Source organism: Aplysia californica, unplaced genomic scaffold (genome assembly GCF_000002075.1).
Source record: "Aplysia californica isolate F4 #8 unplaced genomic scaffold, AplCal3.0 scaffold00158, whole genome shotgun sequence".
NCBI lineage: Eukaryota > Metazoa > Mollusca > Gastropoda > Aplysiida > Aplysiidae > Aplysia > Aplysia californica.
Genome location: NW_004797428.1, coordinates 1,170,888 through 1,184,177, shown reverse-complemented (window position 1 = coordinate 1,184,177; position 13,290 = coordinate 1,170,888). Strand labels below are relative to the sequence as shown.

Genomic DNA, 13,290 nt, shown 5'->3' with positions numbered 1-13,290 from the left:
ATCTCTCCTCCTTCTTTTTTACGTTTGTTGTTACTCTCTTGTAACACCTCTAATCTTCGGCACTTATATGACCTTATTGTGTTGCAAGTGCCGTAAAACTCTTTACTAAAACTAAAACACACTCACCAATACACAAGAATAAACAAACACACAATTTGGTCCCAGGAGCAGCTGCCCCGAGAGCTATTAATAGAACAGGGCGACAGGGCGTCTGGGTAATTTGTCCCTTCTTTACTTCCCAACCGCGCGAAAATAACGGTTTATAAAGGAATAGAGGTGTAAATTAGACGGTGAGGTCAAGGGTCAACAAGGTGCTATCTGCGCTATGTCATTCACTCCGACCAGTGGAGACAGGACATTTGTGCATCGGGTCGTGTTGGGGGAGGTGGGGGCGGTGGGTAGGTGAGGTGAGGGGAGGGGAGGGGAGGGGAGGGGAGGTCAAAACAAAAGTCGTTGTCGTGTTTTTGTTGAGGGGTAGTTTGGTGGTGTTTTGTACATAAAGAAACTATTTGACTCAAAATGAAAACTTGTTGCGAGATCTATTCCTTCTGCGATTGAAAAAAAAATGTGTGTGTGTGTGTGTATGTGTGTGTATGTGTGTGTGCGTGTGTGCGTGTGTGTGTGTGTATGTGTATGTGTGTGTATGTATGTGTGTGTGTGTATGTACTGTGTGTGTGTGTGTGTACTGTGTGTGTGTGTGTGTCTGTGTGTGTGTGTACTGTGTGTGTGTGTGTGTGTGTGTGTGTGTGTGTGTGTGTGTATGAGTACGTACAATATGTGTACAACAGGCAGCATGGATACCTTGATGGAAGATCATTGGCCCTATTTTGTGGTTCCACATGACTCCTCCCCAGATCATGACGCAAGGTCCTTTCCAGCGATTCCTTTCTATGACACAGTTGTCACGATAACGTTCGCCTTCCTGTTGAGAAACTCTGAGGTCCCTATTTACTGTACTGTATTTATGGAGAACAGGCAATCGTCCAAAAAGGAGAACCAACGACCAGTCTCTCATACGGCTGTTGACGTGGGGCCTACCTGACGCAATCGTCGGTTTACTGTGAGTCGACTAATGGCTATTCCGTGGGTACCCCTTATGAAATCTAATGTTCTTGTAGCTGTCTGAGGTCGATTTGAACGATAAATCCGGACAGTGTATTTGTAAGCACGTGCATTGGTCACTGTGGGTCGACCTGACCTTTTTCGGTCTGACGTACGAAATCGAGAGCTAAAAACGGGTTATGAGTCTGTGGGTAGTCGAGATGCGAAAACCAAAATGATTGGCAACCACAATTGGCCTTTTCCACTCTCCAAACAGACTCTTGCTCTTTCTTGGTGCATAGCCCTTCAACGTGGCTTTGTCCTAGCAAATGCAGGCGAAACGACTGAACCGAGTTTTTTACCACGGCTTTTATAGCCGAGCTCAGGAGAATACTTTTCACCTTTCTTTCACTCGTTTAGACCGTGTTTCGAAGGCACTACGTTTCTTTTCCCATGTTTCAATTAAGGGGCAAAAACTGAAGTTGCTGGGGTCAAGCAAGACGGGCGACTTTTGATTTCCAAAAAGGACAATAATATGACATACTATCGATTGTGTAAAGTATAGTCTTCCACCGATCATGGTTATTTACCTATGGCCAAAATAGTTTTTCGCGTTTCTTTTGTATACGTGTATGTATATTATGTCATTTATAAAGCGTTCAACCCCGTTTCAAGTACACAGGCTCTGGGCGCTTTACAATACAACAAAAAATGTTGTAATCAGTACATTGTGTTCTGACCGAAAGAAAATCTTTCTCTAAATATTCATCTCATTTATTTCAAAGCAGAAATAACATTTGAATGAATAAAAGGATTTGATCTGTCTTAAACTACTGGGCAAAACATTCCAGATTTTGGGACCTTGATATTCAAATGCCCTTTCACCCATAGGTGGTAAAAGAAATTTTAAACTGGGAGTTGTAACGTACAGTTTCAACAGATTTAATAACTATGATAGCGCATTTTTATTTAGGCATTTGTGACACAGAGTGGCCAACTTATACATCATTCTTTTCCTAACAGTACGCTAGTGCAGTGTCTTTTTTTAAAGGAGTAGCAGAGACATGCCTTCTTTTCTGTAAAACTAAACGTGCGGTGTTGTTGTGGACAGTTTGAAGACTTCTCACTTTCTCCGGCGATATTCCTGATACCAAGGAGTTACAATAATCAAGTCTTGATAAAACTAAGCTATTTACAAAAAAAGCAGTATACTCATAGTGCAGTCCAAAAATTGTGGAGCAACTTATTGTCCAATATCTCCTAAACTATCAATCATAGGCTCTCCAGCTTTTGCAAAGCGACTTGTATCAATGTGTCTTAACTGATCAATATTTTTGTAAATACCTGTTAGCTGTATTCTAGAAAATTCCTATAAAGATACTAATTTTTAAAAAACCAAGTGAGTGGTTTCCACTGATCTTAAAAAGTTTACAGCTGGTACAATATCGCTTATACAGGCAAGTCCGAAGTTGTTTTTTCTAATCACAATATCATGCTTATTGAACGCATGTTTTTAGAACCTTTAGATAAAAAATATGTCCGTTGTGAAATTAATTTCTTGTAACAAGTTTTGCCACTAAAACGTGTCATTGGTGAGCTATGACGTACGCCATATGCGTATGCAAAATGTGTGCGAGAAACAAGGAGTGCTGTGAACAATCCCATTTTTCGTGTGATGGAGATTTATAGTGTCTTATATAAATTTATGAAGAAAAGTTGTTTTTTAAATCTAGCCTCAATAACTATGGAAAAGCATGATTAGGTTCAAACAAATTATTTATACAAGCTGCTGTGCAAAGTCTGTGTGACATTTAAAACAAATTGATGCATGCTGCTGTGCAAAGAAGACGCATTTTACTGATTTTTTCAAATACGAGCTGATCAGATGGTTTACCTTCGCCAACATTGTCAAACTGGAATCAAAATTGAAGCCAAGATCTTTCACTTTTCTTGAAAATATAATTCCTGCATCACCAATTTTCACGTGAACGTGGTCAACCTCCTTAACAGACTTTCCACTGCCTACAAGAATGACTTCTGTTTTATCATCATTGAACATCAATATGTTTTTGTTCATAGCAAGATGGACAGGTTCATCTAAGTTGGTAAACATTGTTGAACAATAAATGTGTGTGTCATCAGTATAGAAATGATACTTTAGGTCATACTTAACTATTTTTTTGACAAGCGATGGAGTATTAATGGTGAACAAAAGTGGATCCAGGACTGAGCCCTGGAGGACCCCAAACATAAGAACGTTATATGTATAAAAAACCGTGTCAAGACGCTTAATCATTTCCATATGAAATGCCCCAGGAGAATTCTTGGCGTCAAATGGAAGGATGATATACCACACACGGAAGTTCTAAAATGGAAAAATGCACTTCAGTGGGCTGGCCATGCTGTAAGAATGACTGATTTCAGAATCCCAAAATCAGTATTCTGTTCTGAACTGACCTCAGGGAAGCGTAAGGTTGGCGCACCGAAAAAGCGCTACGAAGACACCCTGAATATGTCTCTGGAGGACTTCAGCATAATAAAAATGAATGTACATGTACTTCGACATGGGAGAGCCTATCTCCTGACAGACCCAGCTGGAGAGCAGCAGTCACAGTGGGCAGCAAATCGTATGATGCTTCACAAATATAAATGCTGAAACCAAGAGAGAAGCCTACAAGCTGCATACATTCACAAGTGGAAGTGAAACGTTTAAAAGTTCCAAATGTGGCAAACTTTTCTCTGCCAGAATTGGTCTCATCGGCCAGAGCAGAAGCCATAAGTCATCGTAATCTTTAATTCTTCTAATTCTTCTGCTTGGGAGGAGAACTATTCTCCACGGTAGACGTATTGGTCATCGTCAGACATTGACGGACGAGCTATTGTATGTGATTGTTTATCTGTACAGCAACCATTTTGCAAGATGAAATGTTTGATGCTCTATATGTGAGATGAGAAGTTTGAGTTTGATGCTCTGTTTTGCTAAAGACAAGATGAAATGTTTGATGCTCTATATCTGAGAAGAGAAGTTTGAGTTTGATGCTCTTTTTTGCTAAAGACAAGATGAAATATTTGGTGTGATATACGAGTAATATCGTTCATGACAAGATAAGATGTTGATGAGATTTAATATTGTTCTGGACAAGGTAATATAATTATTTGGTAAGATATAATATTGTTCTGCACAGATATTTGATGAGATATAATACTGTTCAAGACAAGATAAGGTATTTGATACGAATTAATATCGTTCATGACAAGAAGAGAAGTTTGATGTGATGTATCGATCACAAGATAAGAGGTTTGGTGCGGTATAGATCTAATATCGCTCAGGATTTCATGAGATGTTTGATGCTATGTAATAAATATCGTTCATGACAAGATAAGATTTTTGGTGCGATATAATGTCGTTCATTACAAGGTTCGATGTTTGACGTGAAATAATGATGGTGGTTGGAGGGCGCAACTGGTAGGTCCTACTTCTTTACTTTCCATCTGTTGTTTCTTTCTGTGTGTCCTACTTTTCCCAGCACTTGCTTACTTGGATTTATTTGGATCCAGAACTAGAATCATAGCAGGCGGCACATGTCCATAGCTGCTCATCTCTCCTTTCCAGCGTCCACCACAGGGTCTTCCTGCTAATTGTCTCCATGATGAGCTAGTCTGAGACACGCCTGACCACTCCTCGGAGCAAACTTTTTTTCGCTGTGCCCCGCACACACTTTCCTTTTATTGTGTTGAGTGTGTGGGAGTCTGACTCCTCTTAGTTGTGAAGGCTCTCCTTGCATCTGGCGATCACCATTGGTGGGTCGAGCATGATTCGGCCATTGGGTGCTGCTTTGCCGGCAAGTTCATCAGCACGCTCATTTCCGTGTACCCCGGCGTGACCAGGGCAGAACACCCATGTAATTCTTAGGAGGTGGCTATTTGCAATGGAAGCTCTCCAGTCACTGTAGAGCCACCCACTCCTGATTTTTTGTAGGGTGCTCATCGAGTCTGTGAAAAAACAGGGCATGTTTATACGCTTCCATGCTGATCCATTCCAGCGCCTCTGTTATTGCCTTGACCTCCATTGCCATGCTCGACGTAGTGCACTCGTAAGCTCCAGACTGTTCTTTGATTATCCTACCTTCAACTCGAGCACTGAACGCCCATCCAGATTTCTGGCCACGCCTCACTGATCCGTCGGTGAAGACAACAACATCACCCATCACTGAATTTTCCTCTAGGATGGCCACAATTTCCGCATTAGTTGCACTTGCTGGCCACTCGCGACACTCCCAGCACTAAGTGACCATTATTGTGTCGATGTGCTTCTCTTTACTAAAAAAAACAACAAAAAAACAAACAAGAAGTGAAATAAAAGCGTTCAGGACTTCATGTGATGTTTGAAGTGCCGTATCTGAGATAAAATTCAAAGCAATGTATCGTTCACGACAAGATGATATTTCAATGTGCTATGTCGTTCACGACAAGATGATATTTCAATGTGCTATGTTGTTCACGACAAGATGATATTTCAATGTGCTATGTCGTTCACAAGATGATATTTCAATGTGTTATGTTGTTCACGACAAGATGATATTTCAATGTGCTATGTCGTTCACAAGATGATATTTCAATGTGCTATGTTGTTCACGACAAGGTGATATTTCAATGTGCTATGTCATTCACAAGATGATATTTCAATGTGCTATGTCGTTCACGACAAGATGATATTTCAATGTGCTATGTCGTTCACGACAAGATGATATTTCAATGTGCTATATCGTTCACAACACGATGGTATTTCAATGTGCTATGTCGTTCACGACAAGATGATATTTCAATGTGTTATGTCGTTCACGACAAGATGAGAAGTTTGATGCGCTGTACGGTTTACGACAAAATGAGATGTTTGATGCGTTGTTTCTGCTCGTATCCCAGCTCCTCGTTAAGGCTGTGCAGTCTGACCAGCTTCTCCTCGTCCAACACCGCCAGCACGTAGTCGGGGACATGGCGGCCTTGACCTTGCTCCACCAACACCAGCACGCGGTCAGGGTTCACCGGGGTCACGGCAGACGTGCACATCTGAAAGTTTGCACAGTGAGATATGTGATATGAGATGTTCACATATGAAAGTTTGCACAATCAGATATGTTGGGGAGATGTTCACATCTTAAAGTTTGCACAATGAGATAAGTGTTATGAGATGTTCACATCTGAAAGTATGCACAATGAGATGTGTTAAAGACGTGCACATCTGAAAGTTTGCACAAGAAAGGAACCTTGGGGAAGGTAAGTATAAACAGACCTAACGTTGTACAAAGGAGTGACTTGGACTGTCCGTGCAGGATCCTCGTGCCCTTCACTACGGGATCCGGCAAGTTTTACTTTTTTGTGTTGTCTTTTGTACAGTTTGAGTGACATCTGACCTTCATGAGTAGATGGTTGAAGAGTGCCACAGGAGTGCCATGTTTATTTCCTGACTAAATGACCGATTGTGTCGATGGCTTTCTCTTTATTCTAACAAACAAACAAGCAACAGACTGTTATGGTGTCGATGTTATTTTCTTTACTCATGTAAGCAAAAAAGACACACAAACAAACAGATAGACAAACAAACAAACATACAAACAAACAAACAAACAAACAAACAAACAAACAAGCAAACAAACAAAGGAGCACAACCAACCTTCATGACGAGGTGCGCCTTCTCGTATCTCCGGAGAAAGTTGGCGGACAAGACCAACACCAGTCTCCAGCTGTCCTGGATAGCGTCCAGCAGCTGTTGGTCAAGATAACCCGCGCCCAGGTCACGCTGGTGGATGTAAGTGATCAGGTTCAGATCTTCCTCCAGGTACCTGTGTGGACAAATTGTCATACAGCGTTATAGGACTTTGTTGTCAAAGTTTTCAATCAGAGTTATTGGACTTTGTTGTCAAAGTTTTCAATCAGAGTTATTGGACTTTGTTGAGAAAGCTGTCATACAAAGCTATAGGACTTTGTCAAAGCTGTCATACAGAATTATAGGACTTTGTTGTCATACTGAGTTATAGGACTTTGTTGTCAAAGCTGTCATACAGAGTTATAGGACTTTGTTGACCAAGTTCTCATACAGAATTATAGGACTTTTTGTCAAAGTTCTCAATCAGAATAATATTTGACTTTGTCAAAGTTGTCATACAGAATTATAGGAATTTGTTCTCATACTGAGTTATAGGACTTTGTTGTCAAAGCTGTCATACAGAGTTATAGGACTTTGTTGACCAAGTTCTCATACAGAATTATAGGACTTTTTGTCAAAGTTCTCAATCAGAATAATATTTGACTTTGTCAAAGTTGTCATACAGAATAAAAGCGTTTTGTTGGTATGTGCTAAGAAAAGATAAGATAATATAAGATAATACTTTATTATCCCAGACGGAAATTTTTCTTAGCTATACAGGACCGTAAAAACACATGCAGGTATCATCATCAACCAGTGCCAAATCTGCGACAGACATCGGCGATCATAGTTTTCCATTCATTCCTTTGCTCGGATGCTCTAAAAAAAGCTACGTTTCACTGATCTTTCCCTGTTACCCATTTGTTTAGGTTCTCTGAGAATGTTGTTCTGGGCCTACCCCTGCCTCGCTTGCCCTCAATTTTGCCACTGAGAGCTAGATGTTCAAGACCCTTATGTCTATTCAGGTGTCCCAAAAACTGCATTTGTCGTTCCCCGATTGTTTTTAACATTGAGCGTCCCACGTGGGCTTCATCAAGCACTAACTCATTCGATTTCTTTTCCTTCCACGATACTCTTAGCAGTCTCCTAAGAAACCACATTTCTGTTGCTTCTATTTTATTTTCACTGTCTTTAGTGATTGTCCAGCATTCACAGACATATAGAAGGGTTGACCATTTTGGTGTTCATTGAGATGTTTCTATTTTTCTGGATTGGGCTTATTTTATTGAAACCAGCCTTAGCCATTGCAGTTTTCCTTTTTATTTCTGTGGAACATTTGGCATCAGATTTCATCATATTATGTCCTATATATTTTAACTGTTGGACTTGTTTGATCTTTTCACCTTTGCTAATGAGATTACAACTAGGATTTGCTGATTTTTTGGATATTACCATGCATTCCGGGGTTTTTTTTTACATTCAACAATAATCCTTTATGTTCACTTTCTGTTACAACAGTATCTAGAAGCAATTGAAGGTCTTTGGGGGGGGGGGGGGGGGGCTGCTATTAAAACTGTGTCATTTGCATACCTGATGTTATTAATATTTTTTCTAATTTACCATGCAGGTATACATTTTTAAAAATTTAATTATGTATTACACTCATTAAAATCCAATATGAAAAGAGAAGTGAAGCTACAAAAATGCACTTATCACATCAGATGCATCATTCAACCACATGCAGGAATTTAATAACAAGACCTTTGGAGTTATAATATAGAGACATACTCTAAAGAACAATACAATCTATGCTTATTCTGACAGTAGCCTTATGCTAGAGGGTTAAAAAAAACTTCTTTTATATCTTTCTTTCTTTGTTTTTGGAGGTACGTAATATCTGCGGCTGCGTGATCTTACAATTTGCGTTTAAAGAAGGTATGCTAGATCGTTTATAATGCTTTTTATCTTTTTAAAACTGTTTTGATGCTGTGGGACGCTCAATGTTAAAAACAATCAGGAAACGACAAATGCAGATTTTGGGACACCAGAATAGACATAAGGGTCTTGAACATCTAGCTCTCACTGGCAAAATTGAGGGCAAGCAAGGCAGGGATAGGCCCAGAACAACATACTTAGGGAACCTAAACAAATGGGTAACAGGGAAAGATCAGGGAAACGTAGCTTTTTTTAGAGCATCCGAGCAAAGGAATGAAGGGAAAACCATGATCGCCGATGTCTGTCGTAGATCTGGCACTGGATGATGATGATGCAGAGTAACAGGACTTCGTTTCAAAGTTACCTATCTATCTATTTATCTATCTATCTATCTATCTATCTATCTATCTATCTATCTATCTATCTATCTATCATTATTTCTTGGTATATATCCACAATATAATCGCCTTTAAAGATCTAACCGTAAACTTCAGAAGAAGAGAAAAAACAAACCTGCGAAGGACGAAGCGAATGAAGCGGAAGTCATCATCGGCATATCCAACAAATACATGAATACCGTAATCCTCCATTTTTGTCTTCCTGAAAGACACATAAAGAGAGATAACTGGTTAAAACTGCACGCACTTGTCCAAAGTTTTCTCTGAAGGTTAATGGTGAGTCCATTGTGACGGGGTGTGTGGTAGTTTAGAAACATTACCTCTCTAGAGGAAATGTATGTGTTGTTTTCGTCAAGGTTTCTACTAGTATGCTTGAAGTGTGACGTGGAGAATTTCGTCAGGCTTTCACAGCCTTGGTCTTCCTTCTCTTCCTCTTCCTTTTTCTCTTCCTCCTCCCGTTCCTTCTCTTCCTCCTCCCGCTCCTCCTCCTCCTCTACTTCCTCTTCCCCTCCTCCTCTTCTTCGTCATTTTCCTCTTCCTCCTCGCTCTCCTCGTTTTCCTCCTTCTTCCCTACTCCTCCTCCTATACACAGTCACTACTTGCTACTCCTGGTTACGCCACTGGCTATGTTGTTGTTTACAGACTGAGGAACCAACCGTACCAACCAGGGTACAAGGATTGTTGGTGACATTGCAATAACAAACAATTTAGTTATTTACTTTTCCTTTAGTCTACATGCCCAGGATGATCGGGGAACCGCTTGTCTCCATCCTTTTCTATTTTTAGCCTTTTGAAGAGCTTCCCCCAACTTTGAACCTATCCATTTGTTATGTTATCTTACTATTTCATGTTTTATCTGCCGTTCTTTCTCCTTCCTTGTGTAGTGCCCTGTAGGATCATCTTCGCAAGTCCTGTTGATCTTGCTAGGTGTCTTTACTATCTACGTTTTTTCCTTTTTTCATAGATACCTTGTAAAATATATGATTCGCCGACTGATGGCTTCTGAATATTTCGATATTCGTTATATAACGGTTTATCCAGATTAAGGATGTGTTGAACACATTTCACTACTTTAATTTAGAATTATAAGGTTCTATCTGACATTTTTGACTGTTTTGAGTTACTAAGACCAAGAGATCAAAGACCAAATGTTCTATCTGCTCTAGAACTTTATGTGAATCGTAAGTTTATTCGGTGTAGTAATCAAGAAGTTCAAAGAATTGCATGCGAAAAAGCTTGACATGTTGTGAACCTCAAAAATATTGATCTCAAATTTCTCAAAACTAGGTACTGAGCAGGAAGAGCTTTGTAGTCCTGGGGTAGTCTTGTCAATCCCGGACGTGTTTGAGTTCTCCGTCCTCGGCTGTACTTTCAGAGAAAAACAACAACAACAACAACAACAGCAATCAAAAGGGAAAGCAAAGCACCGCTAAGCTAAGCATGTTATTGTCAACTACAGATGGGTTGATGTCGTTGGGGAAGTGAAAAGAAGATCAACTCATCCGAAGTTCAACTTAACCGTTGGGACATGGAAAGCTAAGTTCAACGTAACTGTTGGGACACAGAAAGTTAAGTTCAACTTAACCGTTGGGACTTGTAAAGAGACAAGAGAAAAAGATATCAACTCAAGAGAGGTCAACACAAGCGGGGTTCACTGTATCACCTGAAATCAGGAGCCAGGATGTTGAGAAAGAACGCCCGCACCGCAGTCCTGAACCGCCGCCACACGTAGACGGCCAGAAAGCCCACGATAAGGCTTAAGGCCAGGCTGAGAGAGACGAGGAGAGCCATTTTCCCGACACAGCGACGCCACAACGCCTTGGTCGTGACAAGGTCAGCAGTCCACCGGTCCTGCCCTCTGTCGTCGATGCACGAGTAGTTCCCGGACATGTCCAGACTCACCCACGTCGTGTGGAGCCAGACTGAGGGAGAAACAAGCGAGACAAGGACAGGTCGATAAACATACAAAAATAGATCTATCAACGATTGAAAATAGATTGAATGTAGGAGTTTTTACGTCTTCATCGACACAATATAGACGTGTGCAGACAGACTGAGGGAGAGGCATGCCAGACAAGGACTGGTGGACAAACGAAATAAAAGAGATCGATCAACGGTTGAAAACTGATTAAATGAAGAAGTTTTTCATGTACAGTCTCATCAATGTCGTGTGCAGCCAGACTGAAAGAGAGAGAGAGGGGGGGGGGGGCAGGTTGACAAATATACAATAATAGATCGATAAGCGATTGAAAATAGATTGAATGACGGTGTTTTTATGTCCCCATCGACACAATTTAGACCTTCTTAGCCAGACTGAGAGACAAGAACAAGTCCACAAACATGCATAAATCCATCAACGGTTGGAAATCGATTAAACTAGCTGGGCCCCCTTTCGATGAAAGGAATGATCGGTGCTTTAATATCAACTAACAGTAAAAGTAATTGGCCTACCATATAAATTTACACTCTACTGGAATGGGGCTATAAATCTTGAGAGATGAAAAAAAAATTAGGTCTAGATCTATACTCTCAAAATAACATGCGCCTTGCGAAATATCCCTTCCGGGTTTTCTAAAATTACAGATACCGAAGCGTCGGCCCACAAAAGCGATCGGCGAAATAAAGAAATTTAGCTTTTTGCAGCAAAACTGTCTCAAAACTTCAAAAACCAAGGGCGTCATGATCTGGAGAATAATTTAATTAATCTTTTGTCGAAAACCGCATGTCGATCGAGGGCAGAGAGTGAAGACAAAAGCAGACAACATAGCATGTTAAGGGGGGGGGGGCTACACCTGATGGCTATCTCGCTTATTACTGGACCGAATTTTACTAAATGTCACACATATAACAAGCATAGAAAGGAGTCTTTAAATCCCCAATCAAATTTGAGAAAAAGTATCGTTTCCATGGATACGGCGGCCATATTGGATTTTGTTGACATGTCTTACGTAATGAATACCGCACTTATCGCTCATGGAAATTGAATGTCTTTTGCATGCTTGTTCACAAACATTAGATCTAAAAATTTGTCTGTTGTTTTTTTCTTAAACGAATTAGAAAAATTTTTATGAATGTTTTCCTGAAGTAGCATTCAAGTTTTCAAAAAATCCGTTAAAATCCACACTCCAGACACCACCAACAAAAATCTATTCCATATTTCAAAAATTCAACAAACAGATTTTTACTATTACATGTTTTCTTCATTCTTTGAAAATTTCATGAAGATTGGATGAAAAATGGTGGAGTTATTCAAAAAAGTACAGAGAAAAGTCGAGTTTTGAGAGAACGGCCGATAAAGAAAAATAAGATACTGACTTTATGAGGAAATGGCGGTAACAAACATGCCCGGTATGGGAAAAAATACGGTTTTGGGGGGTTCATATATGATGAAATAGTTGTAGGAGTGGCTGAGAAAGCTAAAAATGCGTGCAACTCAAATTCCATAATTTTGAGCCGAATTTTCACTTTGAGGGTGTAAAGGAGGTGATGGGTGGGGGCAGAAAATGGGTACGAAAGCAGACGAAAGAACCCCTTAAGGGAGCAGGAAAGGAGGTGAAAGGATAAACATTTTAGTGGGGGAAAAATTATGTCGCTGTCATGTTTCGAACCCGGGACGTATTGAATGAGAGGCGAACTTCTATCCTCAAGACCACGAGAGCCCCCAAGCCAGACTGCGAGACGAGAACAGGTCAACAAACATAGAAATACAGAATAAAATAGAGTGACCAATTGATTACTATAACTGTTCTACTCCCCTCCCCCTATCTTCACAAATTAGACAGACGGTGAAGCCATACTGATACATGTATTCAAGGTCAAACAGATAGATTGACGGCAATCGATGTTGTCAATTGCCAGGTCAACCAATTAATATTGTTGTTGTTGTTGTTGTTGTTGTTGTTATTGTCATTGTTGTTGTTGTTGTTGTTGTTGTTGTTGTTGTTGTTGATTTTATTGTCGTTGTTGTTGAATTGTTGATACCCCACGAGAATGTCAGGCTAATATTATGAAGAAGGCAGCTCTCTACTCACCCAGAAAAGGAACCCGTGAGCACATACAATATACCGGATTGCCATCCAGCAGGAGAGAAAAGTCGGGTTTGTTTTGAGCGTGTGTGTCTAACGCCGTCCTGGAGGCGAGGTCTAAGAAAGAGATTGCGTTTTTGCGCATGTCCAAGACGCTCAGGTGTGGTGAAGTTGAATGCATTTGCATTCGCTAATTAATTGAAAGGCACAAACAAAAGAACCACTGGCCGACGTTCTCCAGCAACTT

The 13,290-nt window shown here is 40.4% G+C and overlaps 1 protein-coding gene across 1 annotated transcript; it reads right to left on the bottom strand.

Moving 5' to 3' along the window:
* Positions 1-4,941: 4,941 nt before the first annotated feature.
* LOC101863183 lies at positions 4,942-10,981 on the bottom strand. The gene is made up of 4 exons (XM_005097598.2): positions 10,682-10,981; positions 9,134-9,220; positions 6,713-6,881; positions 4,942-6,108 (listed from the first exon to the last, which is right to left on the bottom strand). Exons 1-4 carry the CDS (start codon positions 10,906-10,908, stop codon positions 5,917-5,919), a joined length of 675 nt encoding a protein of 224 aa, XP_005097655.1. The 5' UTR covers positions 10,909-10,981; the 3' UTR covers positions 4,942-5,916.
* Between the last annotated feature and the right edge of the window lie 2,309 nt (positions 10,982-13,290).

Coding starts and splice junctions, on each gene's coding strand:
- LOC101863183 (XM_005097598.2), bottom strand. CDS start 10,908: ATGTCCGGGAACTACTCGTGCATCGACGACAGAGGGCAGGACCGGTGG. Junction 9,221..10,681: donor ATCCTGGCTCCTGATTTCAG/GTGATACAGTGA, acceptor TGTGTCTTTCAG/GAAGACAAAAATGGAGGATT. Junction 6,109..6,712: donor AGGCGCACCTCGTCATGAAG/GTTGGTTGTGCT, acceptor GCAAACTTTCAG/ATGTGCACGTCTGCCGTGAC.